Here is a 25,502-nt window from a genome sequence, read left to right on the forward strand (position 1 = left end):
GTGGCTCCATCTTCCTGTTAACACAGCCCTGACTCTACAACCCCGGTCCCTAGGAAACCATGGCAGAAGCGCCCAGATAAGCAACACTGTGCTGCTCAGCAGCTCCTGGAATTACGGTAGAGATCCAGACACAGAAACAGCAGCTGCAGGGTTTACAGCATCACCTTTGAAAACAAATGGCCTTGAAACAAAAAGGGCTTCCCTGGTGGCTCAGGCAGTAAAGAGTCCCGCCCACAGTGCAGGAGACCTGAGCTGGATCCCTGGGTCGGGAAGATCCCCTGGAGAAGGAAATGGCAATCCACTCCAGTATCCTTGCCTGGAGAATTCCAGGGACAAAGGAGACTAGCAGGCTACAGTCCATGCGATCGCAAGGAGTCGGACACGATTGAGTGACTTCACTTGAAAACAAAAAGTGCCTTAACATGAAAAGTGGGTCAAAGATTCTTGGGCCCATAAGTTCCAGAGGCAGTAATAAGTGAGCTGGCCACTATTACAAAATAGTGGTTGTCACCTAGCGTTACTCTCATGGAACACGTGTGGCAAATGTTGTCATTTGGAGCTGAAGAAGAGCTCCAGTGAGTCAAATACTGCCACCACCAGAGGTTCAAGTTGCGTTCTTGAACCAGAAAGGCAAATGTGGGCAGGCAGACAGCTCCCATCATGGCATCAAGAGACAAACTGGTAGGACAAGGCCGTCAGAGGGGGCTGGTGCCCAGGGACTCTGCTTAGGAAGTGGGTGCCGGCCGGCTAGGGTCACCCTCTGGGTGCTGGGGAAACTGGAGCCACAGGTGAAGCTAGGGCTGTGGTTTCTTGGAGACTTTCATCCCGGATTCTAGTGAGTCTTCTGGCACATTAACCACGCAGTGAATTCATAAGGAGAGGCAGAGAGGGCAAAGTTGATGTTCCCGGTGATTCTTTGAATTCAACAGTGTCTGGAGGGCTTGGCAGGACAGGAGGAGCGGAGCCCGGACTGCACCATGTGGAAGGGTGGCCACCTGCTCCGGAGCCTTGGGGACTGACGGGTCCAGCAGAAACCGATCCTGCAGACCCCTGGGGGCGGGGCGCCAGGCACAGTGGGGTGGAGGGTTGAGGCCCCACTTGCCTGGTAGGAGGAGCGTGAAGCTCTGTGTAGGGCGCCGGTGTTCCAGGCCCACCCTGATCGTGCTGCCCTGCAGGTTCACGGCCGAGGCTCAACAGCGCCAGCAGCCCTACACGTACCTGCCTTTCGGGGCGGGCCCCCGGAGCTGCCTCGGGGTGCGGCTGGGGCTCCTGGAGCTCAAGCTGACGCTGCTCCACGTCCTGCGCAAGTTCCGGTTCGAAGCCTGTCCTGAGACGCAGGTGAGCCCCGCCCGCTGCTCCGGGCACAGGGGTACCCACTGCTCCCCAACTTCCCACTCCAAGAGCCTTCCACCCGCCGCACCTCCTGCCTGCTCAGGCCGCTTCCCTTTCCGGAATGCCATCCCTCCCCCTTCCCCACCCCCAGTCTAATCCCATCCTCCGAATACAGATTGGTGTTCCCTCAGACCCCGAAGTGGCCCCTGAGAAGTCCTGCACACAAGGCGTCTCCCATTCCTAGCCCTACCCCAGGTGCCAGTTCCTCCAGGAAGCCCTCCCTGACGACTTTGCCAGCCATAGCAGACTGCTACTTCTTTTGAAGTCCTGTTTCAAGTGTGCTCCATACCTGCACTGTCTGGTATTACAGCCACTAGCCACACTTTGCTGTTTATGTTATTAATTAATCAACACAATTAAAAATTCAGCCCCTCATTTGCATTAACCACACTTCAAGCACTCAGTACCCACTTTCACTAGTGGCTGCCACAGGGGATAGGACAAGTCTAGATCATCTTGTTTCTTGAGCCTCTAACTGGTCTTCCATCAGGACTCAAAGACACGATCGGAAAGCCTGCCTGCCCCAGCACTAAGGCCTGGTAGCACTTCTCTTCCTGGAGGTCCCATGGTAGCCACTGAACAGTCCTTTCACATACAGCTGTAGAGGATACCCTACTTCTAGAGTAATTCTGTGGCTTTTCTTCCTAATCTCCATCCCACCATCGATCTGCCTAAATTGGACATAAGGAAAGCCTTCTGAATGGCAGCGGACTTTCAGCAGGAAGCTCCCCTCAAGCCCTTGAGAAAGGGAAAGGGGGTCCTACTCAGTTTCTGGCTGGGCCCCAGGGTGAGAGATGAGATATGAGGAAGGTCTGGGGTTTCATTCACCACTTGGCACTCTGTGCCCTTGGGCAGGTCGGGTGGCCTCCCTGAACCTGTATGTTTTCATTTGCAGTGCTCTGCTCCCACCTTACAAGCAGGCTTGCTAGAAGGATAACTGGGGGACCCCTCCTCTGCGAGATTCCCTGGTAGCTCAGCTGGTAAAGAATCCACCTGCAATGGCGGAGACCCCTGTTTGATTCCTAGGTCAGGAAAATTCCCTGAGGAGGTACAGGCTACCCACTCCAGTATTTTGGGACCTCCCTGGCGGCTCAGTTGGTAAAGAATTCACCTGCAAGGTGCGATACCTAGGTTCAATCCCTAGGTTGGGAAGATCTCCTGAAGAAAGGAATGGCTACCCACTCCAGTATTCTGGCCTGGAGAATTCCATGGACAGAGGAGCCTGGCAGGCTACAGTCCATGGAGTTGCAATGAGTCAGACACAACTAAGCAACTTTCACTTTCCTCTGTGGGACGTTATTAACATAGGAAAGGGGTGAGTCCCTGTCCAAAACCAGGCCCGAGACACGACTCTGTGGCCTCTGAGTCCCCCTGGGGAGGCCACTTTGCTCACTCTCAGACCTGCCCTCCCTCAGCCCTCAGCCCAATTCCCACCACCTGCCTCAGGCCCATTCCCAGGGAACTTTCTCATCAACAGGGTTAATTCTGACAGATATCTTAATTTCCTCTATTTTAGGTACCACTGCAGCTAGAATCCAAATCTGCCCTAGGTCCAAAAAATGGTGTCTACATCAGAATCGTCTCCCGCTGACACCACCTTCTCATCCAAAGAAAATCCTCGTGTGGAAATGTGGATTTTTGTTAGAACACCAAAGAAGCAGCTGAAAGCATGCCTGGCCTATGAATATAAAAGTGGTCATTTATGTAACATTTTCTAAATTCTTAATAAATGTGTGTTGCATTTAGTTTCAGAGAAGGCGATGGCACCCCACTCCAGTACTCTTGCCTGGAAAATCCCGATGGAGGAGCCTGGTGGGCTGCGGTCCACAGGGTCTCGAAGAGTCAGACACGACTGAGCAACGTCACTTTCACTTTTCACTTTCATGCATTGGAGAAGGAAATGGCAACCCACTCGTGTTCTTGCCTGGAGAATCCCAGGGACGGGGGAGCCTGGTGGGCTGCCGTCTAAGGGGTCGCACAGAGTCAGACACGACTGAAGTGACTTAGTTGTAGCAGCAGCACTTAGTTTTGACTTTGCTAATGGTGTTTAAAAAACAGATCCTCCTCTCAATAAAAGACTGGTGCTAAATGAGTTAAAACACAGTTTGGACAAAATGACTGAGAACTTGGGGTTTTGGAAGAAATTCCGGCCTCAGGATGGAAGGCATCTATACGGTAGGAGACACAGATGCTCAAGCGGTCCTGATGGCCCAAGTATGGGGGTCTTTTCAGTGTCTGGTGCATTGTGATGTTTAACTTAAGAGAATAATGTTGACCAGAAGCTCAACTTTAAAAGTGGTTCAAAAGCTTTATTATGCTTTTGATTTTTCTAGGCAGAGTACTACCAACATTCTAAGTTTCAATACACAGAAAAGTGATGAGGCCAAAATGTACTTTTTCTTTTGAAGAATATCCTATCTTAATGCTCTGTGGTGACCTGAATGGGGAGGAAGTTAAAAAGGGAGAGGTTGTATGTCTATGTACAGCTGATTAATTTTGCTGTACAGTAGAAAGTAACACAACATTGTAAAGCAACTGCTGTTGCTGATCAGTCATGTCCAACTCTTTGTGACCCCATGGACTGAAGCACACCAGGCTTCCTTGTCCTTCACCGTCTCCTGGAACTTGCTCAAACTCATGTCCATTGAGTCAGTGATGCCACCCAACCATCTCATCCTCTGTTGTCCCCTTCTTCTCCTGCCTTCAATTTTTCCCAGCATCGGGGTCTTTTCCAATGAGTCAGCTCTTTGCATCAGGTGGCCAAAGTACTAGAGCTTCAGCATCAGTCCTTCCAATGAATATTCAGGACTGATTTCCTTTAGGATAGACTGTTTGGCTCTCCTTGCAGTCCAAGGGACTATCAAGAGTCTTCTCCAACATCACAGTTCAAAAGCATCAATTCTTCAGTGCTTAGCTTTCTTTATGGTCCTACTCTCACAACCATACATGACTACTGGAAAAACCATAGCTTTGACTATACAGACCTTTGTTGGCAAAGTCATGTCTCTGCTTTTCAATGTGCCATCTAGGTTTGTCATAGCTTTTCTTCCAAAGAGCAAGCCTCTTTTAATTTCATGGCTGCAATCACCATCTGCAGTGATTTTGGAACCCCCAAAAATAAGTCTGCCACTGTTTCTTTCCATTTTTCCCCATCTATTTGCCATGAAGTGATGGGACCAGATGCCATGCTCTTAGATTATTTTAATGTTGAGTTTTAAGCCAGCTTTTTCACTCTTCTTTCACCTTCATCAAGAGGCTCTTTAATTCCTCTTTGCTTTCTGCCATAAGGGTGTGTCATCTGCACACCTGAGGTTATTGATGTTTCTCCCATCAATCTTGATTCCAGCTTGTTATTCATCCAGCCCAGCATTTCACATGATGTACTCTGCATATAAATAAGCAGGGTAACAATATATAGCCTTGACATACTCCTTTCCCAATTTAGAACCAGTCTGTTGTTCCATGTCCAGTTCTAACTGTTGCTTCCTGATCTGCATACAGGTTTCTCAGGAGGCAGGTTAAAGTGGTCTGGTATTCCCATCTCTTTAAGAATTATCCAGTTTGTTGTGATCCACACAGTCAAAGGCTCTAGCATAATCAATGAAGCAGATGTTTTTCTGGAACTCTCTTGCTTTTTCTGTGATCTAACGGATGTTGGGAATTCGATCTCTGGTTCCTCTGCAACTATACTCCAAAATTTTAAAAAGAGCATTATAATTTTGTTTCTGGCTATGCTAGGTCTTTGTAGCTGTGTGTGCTGTGGGCTTTCTTTAGCTGCAATGAGTGGGCACATGGCCTTCTCTTGTTGCAGAGCACAGGCTCAGTAGTTAGGACATGCAGGTTTAGTTGCTGAGAGGCATGTGGGATCTTCCTGGATCAGGGATCAAACCCGTGGCCCTTGCGTTGGCAGGCAGATTCTTAACCACTGTACCACCAGAGAGGTCCCCATCCTATCATAATTTTGATCAAAGAATCAAAATACAGAGCTGAATTTATTAAAAGTAATTATTGTGTTGTTGAGAAGTTCAAATGTAACAAACAACTTGCAAACTGAAACTCAGATCTGCTGGCGGTCTTTTCACCTCTGTGCCATTTCCTCATGTATAAAAGGAGGACGCTGACCTAGATCACCAGCCCCCTCCTCTGTGCAACACCTGAGCAGCATCACAGGGCTGATGTTGTATAGGCAACAGAGCGGGAATCTGCAAGGATGTGGTACCGAGGCTGACCCTCCAGTACAAAGTGCAGGCTGTTGCAGGAGAGCCTCCCCATGTCCACCGCTGTGATTGTGGCTTCTGCTATTTTTTCTCCCTGCCTCCTGCCCCCAGCACCCCATGCTTCCCCCAAAGTGCCCCACCTGCAGAGCTCCCTTCCCTGTCTGGCCTCTTAGAATATAAGCAGCCAGCCTCGTGACTATTTGTTGTCAGTCTCTCTCACACACACACACAAGCATGCTCTGCATCCCACTACCTCTTTGCATGGGAATTCTGAGAGGTCTTTTTGACTTCTTCCCATCACAATGCCCACTCCCCTCCCATGCCCACAGGAATAGCTGCCCTCCACTCCCACCCACAATCCAGCTTCATGGACCCCAGCCCTTTCCTCAATGTCCAGTCCAGGTAGGTGGCAATATGCTTTCTCAAAGGTCAGCAAGGGTAGAGACCTTGGCAGACTCCACAGTTCACTTGACTTTCCTGGAGCATTTGATCACCTGCTGTTCTCCTCACCCATACCCCTAACGAAACCACTCCTGCTGCTCCCCACCACTCAGCTCCTAGCAGTCTCAGATCTGAGAACCGCAGGCAGAGGCATCGTGTGGAAACTAGACACACCGTACCAGGAGGCTGAGGGAGGGAAAGGAACGGTGCAGGGGAAGGGAAGACACCTTGCTGAGGACTGAACCGAGGCCAGCGGGCACAGCCACCCAAGAGGGGGTGGAGGGCCTCAAGAGGTGGAGCCATCCTGCCAGCCCCTCCAGCCCCAGTCAGAGACCCTACCAACCGCTGTGTGTGCAGGAGACACAGAACACACCACCCACTCCATGTCCAGAACATAGTGCATAATAGTGGATCTGGGTTTTGTGGGGCTTGAAACCTGAGTTGAGGGAAAGAAAAAGAAACAAATATGTAACTTTCAAGTTTAACCAAAATGTATGATCATGCAGCCAGGTAGCAGTGGTTCCCCTTGAGGGCTGTAGAAGGAGCCCCAGTAAATGAGGGGCTGTGAAGCTTCAGCTTCATCACCTTCATGATAAAACCATGCACAGCCCTCCTTGAGGCGAGAAACAGGGGCTCTGTTTTATCCTGACACCCAGAAAAGTGACTTAGCCCACAGGCGCCCAATAAACAGACACTGAAAAATGAACCGCAGCTGTCACCCATGTCAGATAAGTATTTTTTTATTCCCAGACTCTGCTGTAACACTGCAGCACAGGTATTCAGATCTCACGGGGACATAAAAGCCTTATTCAGAGGGTGTTCTGTGCAGAGGCAGGGGCAGGCATTCACATGCCAGGCCAGGTCCTGGGGGAGCCACTCATTCCTGTCACCTGCCACGACTAAGGGAAACCAACAGGGACTCAATGACACTACACAGTAGCCACTGGTCTAACAACTGGTCTAGCCACTGGTCTAACATGGGCCAACTTCAAGGCCAGAAGCCCAGGAGAAGCAGCAGAAATGCTGCCCGGATTAGACACACCGCAACAGACACAATGACTGTGCCCTGCCAGGCCCACAACCCAGGACTTCCTGTACCAATGGCTACTGTGTCATTCTGAAAAAAACAACTCTAGGTGCCACAAAGACCCTGAAATGTCAAATCACTGAAGAGACAGAAATTGTTGCAAATTAAAACTAATCCATAAAATAGTGTCTGGAAACTCTGTGCCTGATGCCGATCTGCAGCAAAGTCAACAAAGAGTAAAAAATAAAACTTTAACACCCGAATAAAAAGCAATAATGGATTCGCCTACCATCATTACTGGCGAGTCCAAAAGTGATTTAAAAGTGAAAATATTATCATCAGCCAGAGATTAAGAATCTTCATAACTTCATCATGAAGCAATGTTAAATGAACAGTTCATTAAAAGTTTTTTTTGTTTAAAAAAAAAAAACTTTCCCTAAACAGCTATTTCAAGTAAGATAAGCCAGAAAGGCATAAAACCATCGGGGTGCTCACTGCCGGCCGCTGAAGAAAGAAGCCAAGGAGAAGAGGGCGGGGGCGGCGGCCGGGGGCTTGGTGGAGGCGGTGTACTGGATGATGTACTCTGGGTAGGCCTGGTGCTTCTCGAAGATCACAAAGATGGAGGGTTCGGACATGCTGTTCACGCAGCTGTCGTACAGGATGTTGCCTTGGGCCTCCTTGATTGGGGGGCGGACGTAGGCCGTGCTGCCCCGGACGAACTCGCCCACCAGCACCCGAGCCAAGAACATGGTGTGGGTGTTGCTGTCGGTTTTGCTGTAGTGGTGGGAGTATGCAGCATCCCGGGCAAAGTAGCTCCCTACAAGGATACCAGCGTCAGCCTGTGGCCGGAAAAGGCGTGCCCACTTCCTGCCAACAGGGCAAGACCTATAGCCTCTACCCTCCCTCTGCTCCTGTTTTTACCGCTTCTTCCTCATGAAGGGCTTCAGAGGGATCATGAAACTCTGAGATGGAAAACTCCTTTCAAGTAAGATCTGTCACTCCAACTCTAAAGGTCTCTGGGCCCCTCACTACTGACTCCCTCCCGGAGAAGGTCAGCTTCCTGAGCCATAAAATGGGGCTGTGGCCCAACTTCGCAGGGTTAGTGTGGAAAAAGACCAAGACCCCACCCACAGAACACGCTGCAGACACCCACCGCCCGATACATAGATTCATGGATGAGAATCTGAGTTGGAAGCTGCTGCCTGCACATTCAGATTTACAACCTACCACCAGCTCCCATGCACCCTGACCCCACAGCTGTCAGACTGAAGCTAACGGACAGACCTGGCCGAGAAGCTGCTGACTACAGATCACACCACTACAAGGTTCTCTCAATTTAGCAACCACTGAAGGGGAGAGGAGAATGTTCCTGTTCTCAGGAGGTGTTTAAGGGTGAAGTGGTATGATACATGCCACCTACTTCCAAATGGTTCAGAAATAAGAGACAGGGTGATAAATCCAATGTGAAGTGTTAAAGCTGATGAACTGGTAAAATTTATGTGGGAGGGTTTTTTAAATATTATTCCTGCACCTTTCCTGTGAGTTAGAAATTATTTTTAAATAAAGTTTAAAAATAACTAAGAGACAAAACCAGGTAACATGTTATAGCAAGAATGACATGTTTACCTGAGCATATCTGAGCATTCAGATTTTTACTCTAAGGTAACAGCACGGACAGGTGGGGACCTGACTCAGGGCTGGGAAGGCGGCTCTGTCTCCTCTTCCCACTCCCCAACAGGGATGCAGGTTCATCTCCCAGGGAAGCCAAAGCTCAGCCTAAGCAGGGGGTCAGGCCTGTGGCTGCACACAGCGGGGAGGGAGAGTCAGGTGTTGACAGCTGGGTCCCCCACATCCCGGCCCGTCCTCCCCGAGTCTGAACTACTGGTGCAACTCATGCTGGTTCCCCCCACGCCCTCTGTCAATTTGTTTTAAGGTGGTTTCTGGGTCCTGGACAGTGAGGCCAGGATGATTCTGCCAGCAGGGGCGCTTACCTTTGCCGTAGGAAGTACCGTGGAGACCACTGACCCGCCAGTCAAAGTTCTGCTGGCAGATGGCATCGACAAAACCAGTGCTGGTGCCGTGGAACAGCTGCCTTTCGTCCACCATCTTGCCACCGTTCCTCTTCTGCATCTGCTCTTTTTGCCTAGAATCACGAAGTGAACGTGTGCTGGAGGCAGAGGGCACTTGCCACCAAACACAGGCTGCCCAACCCAAGAAAACATGTCTTATTAGAAGTGCCTTAAGACCAGGAGCCATGAGACTCCAGTCATGGGCCAGGAGCCTGGAAAGCTGAGAGTAGGACCTGGGTGAGAGCAGAGGGAAGCCCTCCCTCCTGGGCTCTAGGCCTCCACAGCTCCTTGAACCCCCAAAGCAGATGGATGAGCCCTTAGAAGGCAGGCTGCTTCTTCCCAGTATCCTGCTCCCACCTGGAGCCTAGCCAAGGGAGCTGGAAGATGCTGGACAGCAGGGGCATCCTCCTCCCTCTCCTCTAAGTTCCCTGATCTCATCACCGGGCAGGACTTCAGATGACCCTGCTCCAGCCTCTTGCGGGAAAAGGGGAGCAGGACCTCAGGCCCACCAAGGGCACCTGCTGTGGATTTCCAAGGAGGCCCCTGCCCTCTAGCTGCTGGGACAATAGCTTTACATTCTCCAGGGTGAGGGGTGGCTTCTATGGACCCTCCCCTGTTGATCTCCAGGGAGGCAGTGTCTACTGCAGGAGCTGGCTTTGTCCCTGGGGAAGCCACAGCACCCGCCCCCCCACTCTGCTCCGTCTCTGGAAGGACATGCTGGCACTGAGTTGTACAGATGAGGGGGGCACAGAAGAGGGATGCAGCTCCTGATCCCTGTGGCCTGGGGCAAGCAGCAGCTGCTGTAGCGGATTGTTGCTGCCGAACCGGCATGTCTGGGAAGCAGCTGTCTGAGGGAACAAGGGACCAGCCCACCAAGAGCCCACTGGACACACCACTGATAGACTTCCCAGAGGGCGGGGTTCTGGACCCGTTCAATCTTCTGAATGGAGTAGAGAGGCATTGTACAGGTGAAGAGGTTCCAGACCTTCTGAAACTCTTCTGAGGAAGAAGGGACGGTGATCCTCTGTAACAGACAAACATTTTTACTCTTATCGTCAAAGTGTAGAATACAGCTCTCTTCCCAAGACTGCTCATGAAACGCCAGAACCACAAGCAAACACAGACATCTTTCTGTGTCTCAGAGTAAAGGGGAGCATTTTCCTCGCTTCCCTTAACTCCAAGGGGCAGTCTCTCCAGGCTCAGATGTGTGCAATTTGTGGTCACTTCCCTCCTTTCCCCGGCAAAGCCAGCCAGCCTGAAGGACAGGCAGGCATTGCTATGTCAGTACCACCCCGGGAGTTCAAGCACAGTCCCTGCTCTTTTCCCGACCCCACTCAGGGCCAACTACACAGGGTCTACGAGACCCAGAGCTGGTGCCGGTGAATGTAGAACACACACGTCTGGCAGAGAAGGGGCAAATCCTGCCATGAGCAGCGATTCGGCATGAGGCCACGCATGATGCATGCTGAAGGAAAGGCCAGGCTGGCGGACAGCACACAGCAGCTCAGGAGCTCAGTGAGACCAGAGGCATCCCTCCCTCCCAGAGGCGCCCGCCCCTCCCCTAGCATCTGGCTCTAGGAAACCACTCTTGATGAGCCCACAGAGGCCCCTGATTGTCACACAGAGGGACAATGCACAAATCCCTGCTCCTGCTGTCTGGACCCCAACCAGCTCACCTGTTTCCAGGTCCACGAGGCTGGGCTCAGTGACCCTGTTCCAGGATCACTGGGGATTCTCTCTGCATCATCCTTTCCTCCACCCAAGTGCAGCCTTATAATAACCATCTCATCCCCAACAGACCCTGAATTATCAGGGCTATGTGTGAACATCCATGGCTCTCTGCAACCTACAATCTGACTCTGGTTTCCCTGCTCCTGTCTCTCTGGAGGCCACCATGCCCTCTCCCTCAAGCCTGCCCTCCCAGCCCAGAGCCCGACAAGGACTCCCGCACCTGTCACAGCTCAGCCCCCTGACCAGGGCACTCCACAGCAGGGCCTGACTTCCCTCTCCTGCGCCCCCACATCTATGCATGCTCTCCACCCGAGACACTTCATGTCCTGTCTTGGGTTCCTTCCCCATCCAGTTCGCATCCACCAGCATGTTCCTCCCCAACCTCTCTCGTGTAAGCGCCAGTCGTCACCAGGTATGGACCCAGTGAGGCCTTCCTGGATCCCTGAAATACAGCCACCTGGTCCCTGGTGGCCAAGTACTGCATCTGCAGTCCCCCAGCCCTCCAATGTCCTACCGGGGCTGCTGGTGTCCAGGTGTGCTTTGTGCGTCTCCCAGGCAGGGGCTGTCAAGTTGGAAAAGCCAGTCTGCACAGTGCTTGCTGGGTCAGAGGCCAGAAGCTCCATGTACACCTGGCGTCACCAGACCCCAGCCTGAGCTCTCTACCCAACTCAGCACAGCGCCCACTGTAAGCTGCTAAACAGAGTGTTCATTCTCTTGTCTTCCAGTAAGTTCCTAGCATCTGCCTCCCAACTCCAACTCTTCTTTTAGATGGATCTCATCACACTGAACCTTCTCCTGGCTTCTTTCCCTTTTCTTCTTAGTAAAACTTTTATCAGCTAAGCAGCTTATTTACACCCTTCCTAGAAAATTTCCAGTTCATCTTCCTCCCTCCACCATACATCCTTCTCCCCTCAGGCCACAGCCATCTACCTGAGTAGTCATTTAGCTGTAAATAAGCCCCAAGATCTGAAAGACACCAAACTTAGGACTCACCTCTCAGTGGCAGAGGACACAGCACGGTCTGTTCACACTTACCTGTGTCTAAGAACACCCTCCTCCCAGCCTAGGGTAGTGCCAGTCTCATACCTTAAAGCCAGTGTCTGGCAGGGCCGAGCGATCCCAATGGTCAGGAATGTTCTTTAGGCCTTGAGAATTGATGCTGCTACAAAATGTAAAGAAAAACAGCCTGTTCTTAGACATAAGTAGGCCTCTCAGAGGTGCCTCTAGCAGCCTAGGCCATCAGTCTTGAGTCTCAGCATATCATCTATACAGTCAGGGAGGAGGCAAGGAAACCCATAAGCATGCTCTCCACCACGGGACAGCACTTCCATCTTGGCCTGTGTGGTCAAAACCAATCGGGCACAAAGGATCTGTTTCTCACCTGCCCCCTAACTCTGCCACATAAGGGAGAGAGCATTATGACTAAGGCTGCACACATAAACCCTCCCCATAATTTTATAAAATTCAAAGAGCCTTGAAACTTTCATTAAAAACAGCCTCAAGGCTTCCCTGGTGGTGCAGTTAAGAGTCTGCCTTGCAATGCAGGGAACATTGGTTCGATTGCCAGTCCAAGAAGATTCCAAATGCCATGGAACAATGAAGCCTGTGTCCCACAACTAATGAGCCCATACCCCTCAACTACTGAAGCATTTGGGTCCTAGAGCCTACACTCCACAAGAGAAACCCACGCACAGAGGAGCCCCAGCTTGCTACAAAGAGAGAAAGCCCACACAGCAAAGAAGACCCAGCAGAGCCAAAATTAACTAAATAATTTTTTAAAAAAACAGCCTCAGTGAAACTAACACAACACTATAAATCAACTATACTCGAATAAAAAACAAATTAAGTTTAAAAAAACTCAGCTTCAATGGTGTATAGTTGGCAGAACTATATATGTTTACATAAACATATGTAATATTTAAAAACATTTTTTAAAAATATAAAATTGACGTCAAAATTCACTTGGCAGTAGAAATTTGACTTGAACTGCTAAGAGGCTACTTGTAGTCTCTCTCCTCCCTTCTTAAAGTGACTATGCAAAAATATTAACATGTTTCATTGCATGGGTCACATAATACAAGCAGCACATGCTCTTTTTAAAAATGAAATAAAAAGTGAGTTCTAAAAAACATGTGGACCAAAGGGTTTAGAAATAAGGACTGTGAAACTAACTCCAAATCATTCCTAGTCAGTTTCAGAAGGCTCTGTTCTTCCCACAATAGATCTACCTTCTGTTTCTGCTGGCACGAGATATGTACCTTCTTCCTAAGCCTCAAAGAACTCCCACAAATAACTTTCCTAGGAAAATGGCACAGTTTAAAAATAACTTAAAAAGGTCCCACAAGCAAGAATCAGCCAGAAACAGACCCATGTAGATGTAAGATGCTAAAATTAGCAGGCAGGTTATAAAACAACTGCCTGCTAATTTCTTTCTATGTTTAAAGAAATTTAAGACCAACTTTAAAAACATATGCAAGGAACAGAAAACTATAAATAGGCCTGGAGGGTTTGGAAAAAAAAAAACTGTAGAAATGAAAAAAAAATCTTTGAAGTTCAATGGATAGGCTTATTAGCAGATCAGACAATCTAAAGAGAGGTGAGCTGAAAGGTAAGGGCAGTGAAATTATCCAGAATGTGGGGCAGAGCAGTAAGAAGATGAGCAAGGAGAGGAAGAAGCCAAGATGTGGAGAACACAGTGAGGCCTGAATCTGGTCACAGCCAAACTGAAGCGCCAAAAAGACAATATCAAGAACAGAGTGAAGGCAAGTTTCAAAGAGAACTAATGACACACAACAACCTAGAGATTCAAGAACCACAAAGAATCTTCAACAGGACAAATAAAAATGCTTATCTAGACATACCAGAGTGAGAGTGCATGATACAAAGACAAATGGAAAATCCTAAAAGCAGCCAGAAGGGGAGGAAAAAAAGGATTCTGGCAAAAAGCTTCAGTTAGACCAACAGCTGACTTCTCAGAAACAGCAACAGAAACCAAAGGACAGTGGAGTGATATCTTCAATGTTCCAAGAGAAAAAGAAACAAGTAAAACATCTATACTTGCACAGATCCAATGTGGAAATCATATTCTGTGACCCCACTAACTGTGTAAATAAAGCATTTCTTTCTAAAACCCACCCACACTAGAGTCCCAGTGGCCATGGAGGACCAAGCAGACTCACTTGCTGGAGTCATGACCACCAGCTTCCGTCACACAGGATAGAGGGAAGCACCACGCACTTTCCTGCATCAACACGCGCAAGAGAGTAAGAGGATCCCAATCCCTCATGTTTTAGTCTGAATCTCACCAGAATGACCACTCTTATTTCTGACATATGGTGTCTGCCATGGTCCCCTGAAAACAAAGTAGAGTGAGGACAAAGAGACCCAGTTTTAGAAAAGAGACAGGTTTTTCTAAACTGTACCAAGGGTAGGCTCTGGATAGGGAAGGAAAGAAAAAAAGACGTCCAGGACTTCCCTGGTGGTCCAGTGGTTAAGAATCACCTTCCAATGCAGGAGACATGGGTTAGATCCCTGGTCGGGGAACTAAGTTCCCATGTGCTCTGGGGCAACTAAACCCACGTGCCACAACTACTAGGCCTGTACACCATAATCAAAGATTCCACATGCTGCAACTAAGACCTGACAGTCAAGTAAAACAAATATTTTAGAAAAATGATGTCCAGAAGTAGGATCACTCATAATTAACCAAAACTAAATCCAGAAGCAATCCAAAGAGAAGATACAGATACATTTAACTAAATGATAAATATTTCTGCATGGTAAAATACTTCATAGACAAAGCCAAAAGGCAAACAACAAGCAAAGAAAAAATACTGCAACTTACATGACAAACTAAGGGCTGATCTCCCCAACAAAAAGAAGACTCAGTGTTTAAGAAACATACCAAAATGTTGGCTGAAGAATGAACAAAAAGACAAATAGTCCCCAGAAAAAGAAATGCAAATGGCCCTTACATGTTAGGAAAGAATATTAAACCTCACTCATAAGAGAAAGCGAATTAAATACACTGAAATACCCTTTCCCACCTTTACTGAAGAGCTTGATGACTTCTTCTGTTTTCAAGGCTGAAGGAAACAGGCACCTCACACATTCTGGGGTGAGTGTACAAGGTTAAACCCACAAAAAGGAACTTGCGTTCACCATCTAGGACTCCAACCTGATGGCTCACCTCCACAACTAACAAACAGCACATACAGCAGACATTCTTTGTGGTATCATACTCATACTAGCAGATCACAAAAAGGCAAGCACTTCTCAAAAGGGGACAGATTAAAGCATGGCAAATACACATGATGGAGACTCATGAAGACAGAAACAGAATTCAGAAGACTTCAATTGACTGAAAAAGAGTAATTTCTTTTTTCCCCAAATTTGTATAATACTCTAAGTGAAGCTTTCATGGTGGTTCAGATGGTGAAGAATCTGCCTGCAATGCAGGAGACTGGGTTTGATCCCTGAGTCAGCCCTAGAGAAGGAAATGCGCAATCCACTCTGGTACTTTTGGCTGGAGAATTTCATGGACAGAGGAGCCTGGAGGGCTACAGTCCACGGGGTTGCAAAGAGTTGGACAAGACTGAGCAACCAATACACATACTAAAGTGATCACCACAGTTAAGTCTAGTAATGAAGTATTAAGTGAAAAACAAAAGGTACAGAATAGTATAGACAGAACGCTACCGTTTATTCAACAAAAGAAGACACTTTTACATACACTCATTTGCTCATTTTTGCAAAAAGAAACACAGTAAAGATAAACCAAAAATTGATGAAAATGGTTGCCCACCAAGGAAACAGTACAGAGATATAGAGAGGAGAATTCTAACTACTGAGTAGATCTTTTCACAGTTTTGACTTCTAAATCATGTTTTACACATAGCCAAAAATAAATTTTATTAAGAAAGGGAGGAAAGAAGGCACAGCTGGCTTCGAGGAAACAGGGAGGGGCAACCCCAGGAGGTTACTGTTAGACTCACAGGCACTCTATGTGCTTGGATTGATAATACCTTTTCCCTCTAGCTTCGTTAAATGGCCTTGCCATGCTCCACAAGTACAACCATTGAAGTCCATATGTGACATCTTAAAATAAGAAACGGAACCACTCTCAGTCCTCTGTGAAACAGAAATGAGCCAGATTTCTCCAGCTAATGGAAGAGGCAGTCCGCTTGACAGCAGCGCTGGCTACAGTCCTGGCCTGGGCTGTCACACATCAAACTAAATGGGCACTGTGGTACCTCTCGCCATCCAAGCCACCATCCCCTAGTAACTGGCAATGGGGGTTGGAGAGAACTGACCCCTCCCCCAGCTCCAATCCCAGCCCACACGCCTCATACCTAAAACTACCAATTCAGAGTTGTCTGATCAGTGCAGAGCTCACAAATTTGTCCCTGTCAGCAGCAGGAGGGCCCTGCTCCTAAATGCTCTTAAGGCCAGGCACAGCCCTACTGGCTTCTGGTAGTCTGATAAGGGAGCTCACTCTGCGGATGAATTTGGCCCACTTGTGCCTGCAGTATCTGCTTTTGGTATTTTTAATATTCCATGATATTCAAGTATTAAAATAATGGAGTTTTGGAGGCGTATTCCATTATTTCAACATTTACAAAAATTCAAGTCTGTGATTTAATTATTCACTTGGAAAGACAACCTGATAAGCTAGCTTCAAGTCACACTGGCCTGCAGATCACAACAAGCAGCCTTGTAGTCAGCTATCCCAACACTGCTACCCATAAGGATAATTCTTTCTCTGGTCCAATGCCTTTGCAACTAGTGGAATACGTATGCCAGTAATTGAACTGCTCTAGATGACTCTGAAGTGGAATTGCCATTCATACATAACACAACTGGAGGACAAAGAGGAACTTTAAATGCTTTGTCAGAAACAAAAACCACAGTTTGCTACCAGTGGGGAAAAAAACCAGCCCTGAAAAACGGTACTGATGAACCTATTTGCAGGAGAGGAACAGAGACACAGAAGTAGAAAACAGACTTGCAGACACAAGGATGGAAAGACAGGGTGGGACGAAATGAGAGGGTAGCACTGACATGTATACACCACCATGTGTAAAACAGATCACTAGTGAGAATCCGCTGTGGAGCACAGGGAGCTCAGCTCTGGGCGCTGTAATGACCTAGAGGCGTGGAATGGGCGTGGAGGGAGGCTCAAGAGAGAAGGGGTGTATGTACACATACAGCTGATTCAAGTCGTTGTACAGCAGAAACCAAGACAATGTTATAAAGCAATTATATTCCAGTTAAAAAATAAAAACAAACATACAAACAGAAAAACCCAGAGCTGTTCAAACAGATATCTTCCAAGTCATAAAGCAAAAGATATAATCACTTGAAAATGGAACCAGAAAATTATCAGAGTTAGATTATTATTATTTCTTCACATTCTCTAAGTTAAGTCTAAACTAAGTAAGAACTTTCTGGTTTCTGGAAAAATCTGCACAAGAATACCTTCATGTCACAGTAACACCAATGGCAATCTTAAAGGTAAAACATCTAATTAAGTGATTTGGGGAATATCTTTTCCTTTCTGTGTGTTTTGCTTATCATTTAATGCTTTGTTAATTGTATCTCTATCATCATTAAAACAACTATACATCAAGCATTTACCTTTTTATAACTTTGTTAAATATTATATCTTTATAATACATTTTAACTTGAAGTATGGTAAATATACAGATTTTTACAATTCATGAAGCCTCAACCTTCTTACAGATCACTCATATAAACAGCAGCACTTTGGTATTAAGTGAAAAGTAAAGTAGCTCAGTCATGTCCGACTCTTTGCGACCCCATGAACTATACAGTCCATGCAATTCTCCAGGCCAGAATACTGAAGTGGGGAGCCTTTCCCTGGGATCGAACCCAGGTCTCCCGCACTGCAGGCAGATTCTTTACAAGCTGAGCCACAAGGTAAGGCCAGTATTAAGTGAAGGAAGGTACAAATATACTCAGAGGGCAAGGCATAGGAAATAGAGACAGAGTGCCAGGGCATAAGACTGCAAGCCAGCTAACCCTCTTGGTGCTATAGCCAGTCTGAGTAGGTTTAGTATCTGCAGTTGGGCACATATCAGCTGATACACATATTACATGACAAATTCCCTAAATGCCACCTACCAGGTTTGCTTCATCTTCACATCTTGGGGAGACACATATTTGGGTCTTCGGCAAACCTTTCTAACTGTGCCATAGATCACGTTTTTCTGAATGAAGGCTGGTGAAAAAAAACCACAAATATACATACAGGACGGCAATGCTTTATAAACACAAATTAAACAGGTTGTAAAGCTAATTCAAATGTTAAAGCCCACAATCAGTCTGTTAAAAATAAGGCAGTTTTACACATTTCAAATATTCATAATAGGTATCTGTAGGAGACTGGATTTAATGAATAGATGAATGATTAGTAATTGACATATCAATTATACATGAGTGCTTTTAAATTGTTCCTTCCAATCTTGTTTAAACTATTATTTTGCTCAGCAATTTTTCCCAGCTTGGATATATCAGCCCAGCCTGAGACCAAATTACCACATCTTGAGCCAGTGGGATTTAGAGTTAATATAATAATTTTACGAGTAAAGTTTTACTTAGTTTGACTAAACTTACTCAACAGCAATATTTCTCAACCTTTTAAAACCTGTATCGTCTTTAATTAATGAAATTCTTACTCTATGCCAACCCCCAAGATTCTTATATTCATCCTGAGGGCAGGGAGGGGAACCTGTCTTTCAGGCTGAAAAGTCATGAAACCTATAGATTACATGTCCCAACCACCAGGAAATCTCTCTCAAGTCTTACTTTCTGCACATAAACAATTTATTTGACTTGAAAAACTAATTCACCCTACTGCATTTAAGCATATACCCTGTGATCACCTAGGCGTGTGTCCCTCATGCCAGAGTCCAGGTAGTCAAGAATGGGCACTCCCGGGCAGTCCCCAACATTCTGATTGGGAGACCATACTCCAGACATGGCTACCACAACCTCTTGAGTTACCCATCACTCCGCCTCTCACCAACACTCTGCTTATTAGCTTACTTAAACAGGTTTTTCACTAGTCTGTTGACTAGCATTGCAATGACTCTTAAATAACCTTTTATCAGTTCAGTTGCGTCCAACTCTTTGCGACCCCATGAATCACAGCACACCAGGCCACCCTGTCCATCACCAACTCCCAGAGTCCACCCAAATCCATGACCATCAAGTCGATGATGCCATCCGACCATCTGATCCTCTGTCATCCTTCTCCTCCTGCCTTCAATCTTTCCCAGCATCAGGGTCTTTTCCAATGAGTCACCTCTTCACATCAGGTAGCCAAAGTGTTAGAGTAGCTTCAACATCAGTCCTGCCAATGAACACCCAGGACTGATCTCCTTTAGGGATGGACTGGTTGGATCTCCTTGCAGTCCAAGGGACTCTCAAGAGTCTTCTCCAACACCACAGCTCAAGAGCATCAATTCTTCAGTGCTTGGCTTTCTTTACAGTACAATTCTCACATCCACACAGTTCAGTTCAGTTGCTCAGTCATGTCCGACTCTTTGCGACCCCATGAATCGCAGCACGACAGGCCTCCCTGTTCATCACCAACTCCCAGAGTTCACTCAGACTCAAGTCCATCAAGTCAGTGATGCCATCCAGCCATCTCATCCTCTGTCGTCCCCTTCTCCTCCTGCCCCCAATCCCTCCCAGCATCAGAGTCTTTTCTAATGAGTCAACTCTTCACATGAGGTGGCCAAAGTACTGGAGTTTCAGCTTTAGCATCATTCCTTCCAACGAAATTCCAGGACTGATCTCCTTCAGAATGGACTGGTTGGATCTCCTTGCAGTTCAAGGGACTCTCAAGAGTCTTCTCCAACACCACACTTCAAAAGCATCAATTCTTCAGCGCTCAGCCTTCTTCTCAGTCCAACTCTCACATCCATACACGACCACTGGAAAAACCATAGCCTTGACTAAACGGACCTTAGTCGGCAAAGTAATGTCTCTGCTTTTGAATATGCTATCTAGGTTGGTCATAACTTTCCTTCTAAGGAGTAAGCGTCTTTTAATCTCATGGCTGCAATCACCATCTGCAGTGATTTTGGAGCCCCCCAAAATAAAGTCTGACACTGTTTCCACTGTTTCCCCATCTATTTCCCATGAAGTGATGGGACCGGATGCCATGATCTTTGTTTTCTGAATGTTGAGCTTTAAGCCAACTTTTTCACTCTCCTCTTTTACTTTCATCAAGAGGCTTTTTAGTTCCTCTTCACTTTCTGCCATAAGGGTGGTGTCATCTGCATATCTGAGGTTATTGCTATTTATCCTGGCAATCTTGATTCCAGCTTGTGCTTCTTCCAGCCCAGCGTTTCTCATGATGTACTCTGCATATAAGTTAAATAAGCAGGGTGACAATAGGCAGCCTTGATGTACTCCTTTTCCTCTTTGGAACCAGCCTGTTGTTCCATGTGCAGTTCTAACTGTTGCTTCCTGACCTGCATATAGGTTTCTCAAGAGGCAGGTCTGGTGCTCTGGTATGCCCATCTCTTTCAGAATTTTCCACAGTTTATTGTGAGCCACACAGTCAAAGGTTTTTATAGGTTAAATTAAAAGGTATTCAAGATACGTGAATGGGCTAAGTACTTGTGAGACCTGTTCCCTACGTCCCTCGAACAGAGTAAAGCATGAGACCGTCTCCCTGATTTACCATTAAAGAGGATACACTAGGCGAAGTCCTAAACAAGCCCTGACCATGGGGATTCTGCCAACTGATACCAGCTAACAGACATCAGGATTCTGCCTCTGGAGTCTTGGCATTTGCCTTTAGTGATTGTTCTATGACAGGAGTCCCTGAAAGGACAGAGTCAAGTCTTCCCTGATGCTACAGAACTAGTCATTTGACCTGCTGTGTGTGTCTGTGAAACGAACTTGCTTCCTGATAAATATTTAGTAAATAAATCTGAGTGGCAGACTGCCGTCTGAGACTTGCTTTTACTCTGCCGAGTAGTGACGTTATGGAGGGAGAAGTTAAGTCACCTGAAACTTCTGTGGCTAGTGTCATCTACCAACACACAGACCAAAGAGTTTTGCCCACCACATGAGCTTGGGGCAGTCTGCAAGAAATATGCTTTTCTTGAGTTTGCAGTAAACTCAGTGTGTGTTCTTCCCCACCCTCATCTTGACTATTCTGTCCCCTGGGGCAGCTGCCTGTGTTGAGAGGCTGCATCTGACATTTCTGATTTGTTTTGATAGTGTTCAGATACTTTAAAGAAATATTTCAAACTGTGATCAGCAGCAGTCAGATGGGTGCTAGTTGTATAGACTTGATCTTCAGGCCAGTCCCAACTTATTATTCCATAGATTTCTCACGATCCCCTTGAGTGCACTTGTGTTTTATCAGACTGTGGATTATAAAACCACCTCACACATGATTGATGTTTCCCAGCAGATACTGAAAGCTGTAAGCAGTTCTCACTGTAGAGTAGAAGAAACTTTAAGGCTCTTTGCACAGGCACATCAAGGGGGCATCGATTCTACCTTAACTAAAATTACAAGTACTACAAAACCACAAGCAAAACTAACTGGATAAAAGTAGGCAGATAAGAGTGGACTTAGGATAATTCACCAAAGACAGTTTGCTGCCCTCCAAACAGATGGTCCACAAAAGTAAACAATAAACAGTGCTTAAAGTGCTGTTTAAAAGTGCTTAAAAGGAGGTCCACTTAATTTCCTTAAAAAAAAGAAGGCTGAAAACTCATAAGGATTCAGAGATTAAAATGTAAACTTAAAGGCAAAACTGAATTGGTCATGGATGAACTGATAAATCCATGTGAAAATGGCTTGAAAGAAGCCACAAGAAACCGAAACTAAAGGAAAAAAAAAACCACCACACCTCACAAATAAGTCACTGGAAGACCTGACCAAAGGGTGTTTGGTCTGCTTCTGTCTGTCTGTCAAGGCAAGCAGAACAAGCCATTAAGGCCTGGACTCAGGCTACCACAAGCAGAGCACCTGATAATCCGCTTCACAGCAATTTTCAGCTGATGTGTGTGTCTACCATGTGTTTCCAGCCAGCCACCAGTGCTGAAGGCACCTACAGAAAAGCTGACGTGGACTCTGCAGCTGGGAGCAGGAGGAAGAGCGGCACAGCAGAGCCACTGTGATGTGTGCTAGTGACTAAAGTTAATCCGTGGACACAGGAACTTGCCCGTGCCCACAGGACCCTGCTCCAGTGCTGCCTACATCGCCACTGCCACAGGCTGATGCTACCTGTCCCTCCACACGGGGTTCCCGTCGCCTGCCATCTACCCCAGGCAGCTCCCCCTGCATCCTGCTGGCTGGCTCATTTGTTGACAGGTCTATTCTCCCTTCTAGATCTACATCACTTCAGAACAGGGACCACTGCATCCTTCTCTTTCCTGGCCCTCAATGTGTGTGCAGAGTTTCTCCACGGGTAAGACGGAAAAGGCAGAGCCAGCAGAAGATCAGGCCCTACTGGGTGAGTGCGGTGGATCAAGAAATACCTTCTCCCAACCTCACCCTGGTCATGCCGCACAGCTTGTGGGATCTCAGTTTCCTGACCAGGGACTGAATACAGGCCAAGCAGTGAAAGCCCAGACTCCTAATCACTAGGAGTGATTAGGCCTAGTGATCACTAGGCCACCAGGGAACCCCAGGAAGTACCTTTGAAGTCTAACTCATATGTGTGCTTTCCTGCCTGGAACCTCAGGGTGGCTGCTTGGGGGTTAGACCCCGGGGCACAGTACGCCAGGTAGGCCTTCTCCAAGTCACTGCTGGTGACGCTGGTCACAGGGTGATCCACGCCCTGTGAAGGGAAAGCCAGATAGATATATGGTGAAGGCAAGCAGACAGACACTGGGGGCCATCCACACACCCTGCAGACAAGCCCACAGTGGATGTCCGTGTCCTGGGGGAGGCAGACGAGAGGAGCTGGGGGTGGGGCTGTGGTAGGAGAGAGAGGCACAGAACAAGAGCCAATAGGACTGCCTGCTGTAAGCTGCTCAGGAAAATGGAAGACAGCCCACGTGGGCCCAACTAACCTGGATAACCATGACGGGAGCAAGGGAAGAGAGGGTGCTCAATTACTTGTAATGGATAACACAACCCTTCAAGTGCAAGTGAACTCACAAACGCTATTTCACTGAGGGCCTGAGCCTCTTCTGTCCATTGTTTTGGCCTCATCCCTCCCACTCCTGACCAAACCCAGGGCCACACTAGACAGGCTCCCTGTACAAATCCAGGGAAGATGGAAGAAATCCCAGGATGCTCAGGGGGAGGCAGGTGGGGCAGAAGACGGATGGGGCAGTGATGCAGGAAGGCTGGCACTGGAAGAAGAGGGAAGGAGGAGGGCACAAGTCATCTGCTGAGAGTGCCCACGTCCACCTGGCCAGCGGGTACAGAGTGGCAATACCTCTGTATTTCAACTGGCCAATGTCCTTCTCCTGAGGGCCTGCTATGTGCAAACACTGTCCTCAGCCAGGGGGCACGTCAGTGGCCAAAGCCCCCACGAAGCTCACATTACAGAGTTTCCAGAGAAAAAAACATTTCAAATGCAGTCAAGAGCATGAAACTAAAGCTTTAATATAGCCTCTCACAACCCAGAAAAATACAAATGTCTATTAGACCACATAGCCCAACTGTCATTTGGGAGAAGCTGTCACTATAGAAATGGTGACCTCCCTACACATGTATCTCTACAGATAACCGGGGCGGGGTTGGGGAGCTCCCTCTAATCTTGATTCATCTATGAACATCTCTGAATAGTTGACAGCAGCAGTTACTTGACCCAGATACCAAATCAATAGCTGAAACAAGTTAATTTCATATACTTGTCCACCTTTTGTAAAGTGACTACTATAGATAAAGCAAAAAGCCAGCTCTGAAAAGCCTTAAGCTTTATTCCACAGCTACACAAACACTCCTGCACACCCAGGCACTCGCTCTGGAGCTACCTGTTCAACAGTAAGAGACATTTTTCTACCCCTATTTAACAAACTATGATATCACTACAACCAAAATTACTCAGTCCTCATGAACTAACAGAGAGCTAACTGTTCCAAGATGTGACCTCATACAAATGAACTCTAAATTATCCAGTTCTGCCATAATTCCCCCAAAGCAAGCGAGTCATAAGGGGACCTGGGGATCTTTGGCTCTGTCAAGGGCTCCCTGGAGCAGTTTTTGTGCCCATGTTTGGAAAGACTCCTCCATCACGGACCCACAGGAAGAAACACTCTCACACTTTCCGTGACACTTACTTGTCGTCCATATTCCTGCCAAGAGCCAAACTCATCAGTCCAGTACCAAACCCAGTTGGTGGTGAGGATGAAGTGTGGAGGTTTGGTGACCGAGGAGGCTGTGGAGAGACGGCGAGCCTGGGTGGCACCAAACTTCATGGTGTCAAAGTTCAGAAAACCAATGAGAAAGCTACTGGATGTCTCAGTGCACGTGACCCTGCAAAAGAACACAAGAAGTAAACTGAAAGTCCAGCCACATGAACGTGGGCCCTTCAGCTTCTCTCGTGGTCTCTGAGTCACTTGGCTGAAATATGTGAACATACATGGGACCTGCACATTTAAAACAATGCATCAGGGTGGGAGGGGACTTGCTTTAAGATCCATTTTGCTGTGTGAAAATAATAAAATCACAATACTATGGAAAAGAGCCCCTGGAGGAGACAATGGCACAATACTGGAGTGACAACCCACTCCAGTATTATTGCCTGGGAAATGCCATGGACAGAAGAGGCTGGCAGGCTACAGTCCATGGAGTTGCAAAGAGTCAGACACAACTGAGCAACTAAGTGCACAAACACACATACACTATGGAGAACCTGTTATCATAACATTCCTTTCATTACACAAAAATGCTAGGTAAAACAACTTTTTAAAAAATGCATTGCTGAGCTGACAAGAAACAAAAATCCTTAGAAGCCAAAAATAGTTAATATACACTGAATGCATGTGGGCTGGGCCAGTCCCCCTACTAAGTACTTTATACATTTTAAGGAATTAAGTCATCATTGTACCAAAGCTGCGACTTATCCCCATTTTCACAGATGTGAAAATAGAAGCCCAGGGAGGTTCAGAAACCTGTTTGAAGTTAAACTGCTAATAGACGGCAAAGATGGGGTTTAAGTTAAACAGTTTGGCAGAACAGCCTGCACTCTGAGCCACCACGATCTACTCGCTTTCCAAATGCTGTACTGCCCCAAGAGCAAAGGGAAGGTCTGGAACTAGTGAGGTGAATGAAAACTAAAGCCAGTGGCTGTCCAAAGGCAATGTCAGTGAGTAATGACAACAGCCCTATTTTCAGTGGCAATGAGGAAACAGGAAACAAATGTAGGATCTGAATATGGTCAAGGGTTAAATCTCCAAAGAGATATTTCAGCATAAAATCATGATTCTAAAAGACTACACATTCTTAGTGAAGGGAGCTGGGAAAGGAATCTGCTTTGCAAAGGAAGTCAGCAAGGAAATTTGCCTATGTCAGAGTTGGCTTTGGAAGGAAAGGAAGAAAACTTCCACTGAGAATTCATAAACTGCTCACACCTCAAGAAGTTAAGTTGATTCACACTTCTTTTGTGAGAATTAAATT

General features: G+C 47.1%; 2 protein-coding genes across 4 annotated transcripts in view; one reads left to right on the forward strand and one right to left on the reverse strand.

The window, feature by feature from the left end:
- The window catches only part of TBXAS1 (thromboxane A synthase 1), a 167,640-nt gene extending 164,503 nt beyond the window's left edge, over positions 1-3,137 (forward strand). For all 3 annotated transcript variants that reach the window (XM_060414897.1, XM_027968869.2, XM_060414898.1), the window contains 2 exons: positions 1,176-1,338; positions 2,909-3,137. In XM_060414897.1, coding sequence (XP_060270880.1) covers positions 1,176-1,338; positions 2,909-2,983 — 238 coding nt within the window. In that variant the 3' untranslated portion in view covers positions 2,984-3,137. The remainder of the gene's footprint in view (positions 1-1,175; positions 1,339-2,908) is intronic.
- Positions 3,138-6,774: 3,637 nt separating this feature from the next.
- Positions 6,775-25,502, reverse strand: part of PARP12 (poly(ADP-ribose) polymerase family member 12) — a 45,152-nt gene continuing 26,424 nt past the window's right edge. Inside the window, exons 6-12 of the mRNA XM_012177236.5 lie at positions 24,164-24,359; positions 22,569-22,710; positions 18,021-18,117; positions 11,964-12,039; positions 10,040-10,170; positions 9,069-9,220; positions 6,775-7,894 (exon numbers count right to left, since the gene is read on the reverse strand). Coding sequence (XP_012032626.1) covers positions 7,569-7,894; positions 9,069-9,220; positions 10,040-10,170; positions 11,964-12,039; positions 18,021-18,117; positions 22,569-22,710; positions 24,164-24,359 — 1,120 coding nt within the window. The 3' untranslated portion in view covers positions 6,775-7,568. The remainder of the gene's footprint in view (positions 7,895-9,068; positions 9,221-10,039; positions 10,171-11,963; positions 12,040-18,020; positions 18,118-22,568; positions 22,711-24,163; positions 24,360-25,502) is intronic.

This window comes from Ovis aries, chromosome 4 (genome assembly GCF_016772045.2).
Source record: "Ovis aries strain OAR_USU_Benz2616 breed Rambouillet chromosome 4, ARS-UI_Ramb_v3.0, whole genome shotgun sequence".
NCBI lineage: Eukaryota > Metazoa > Chordata > Mammalia > Artiodactyla > Bovidae > Ovis > Ovis aries.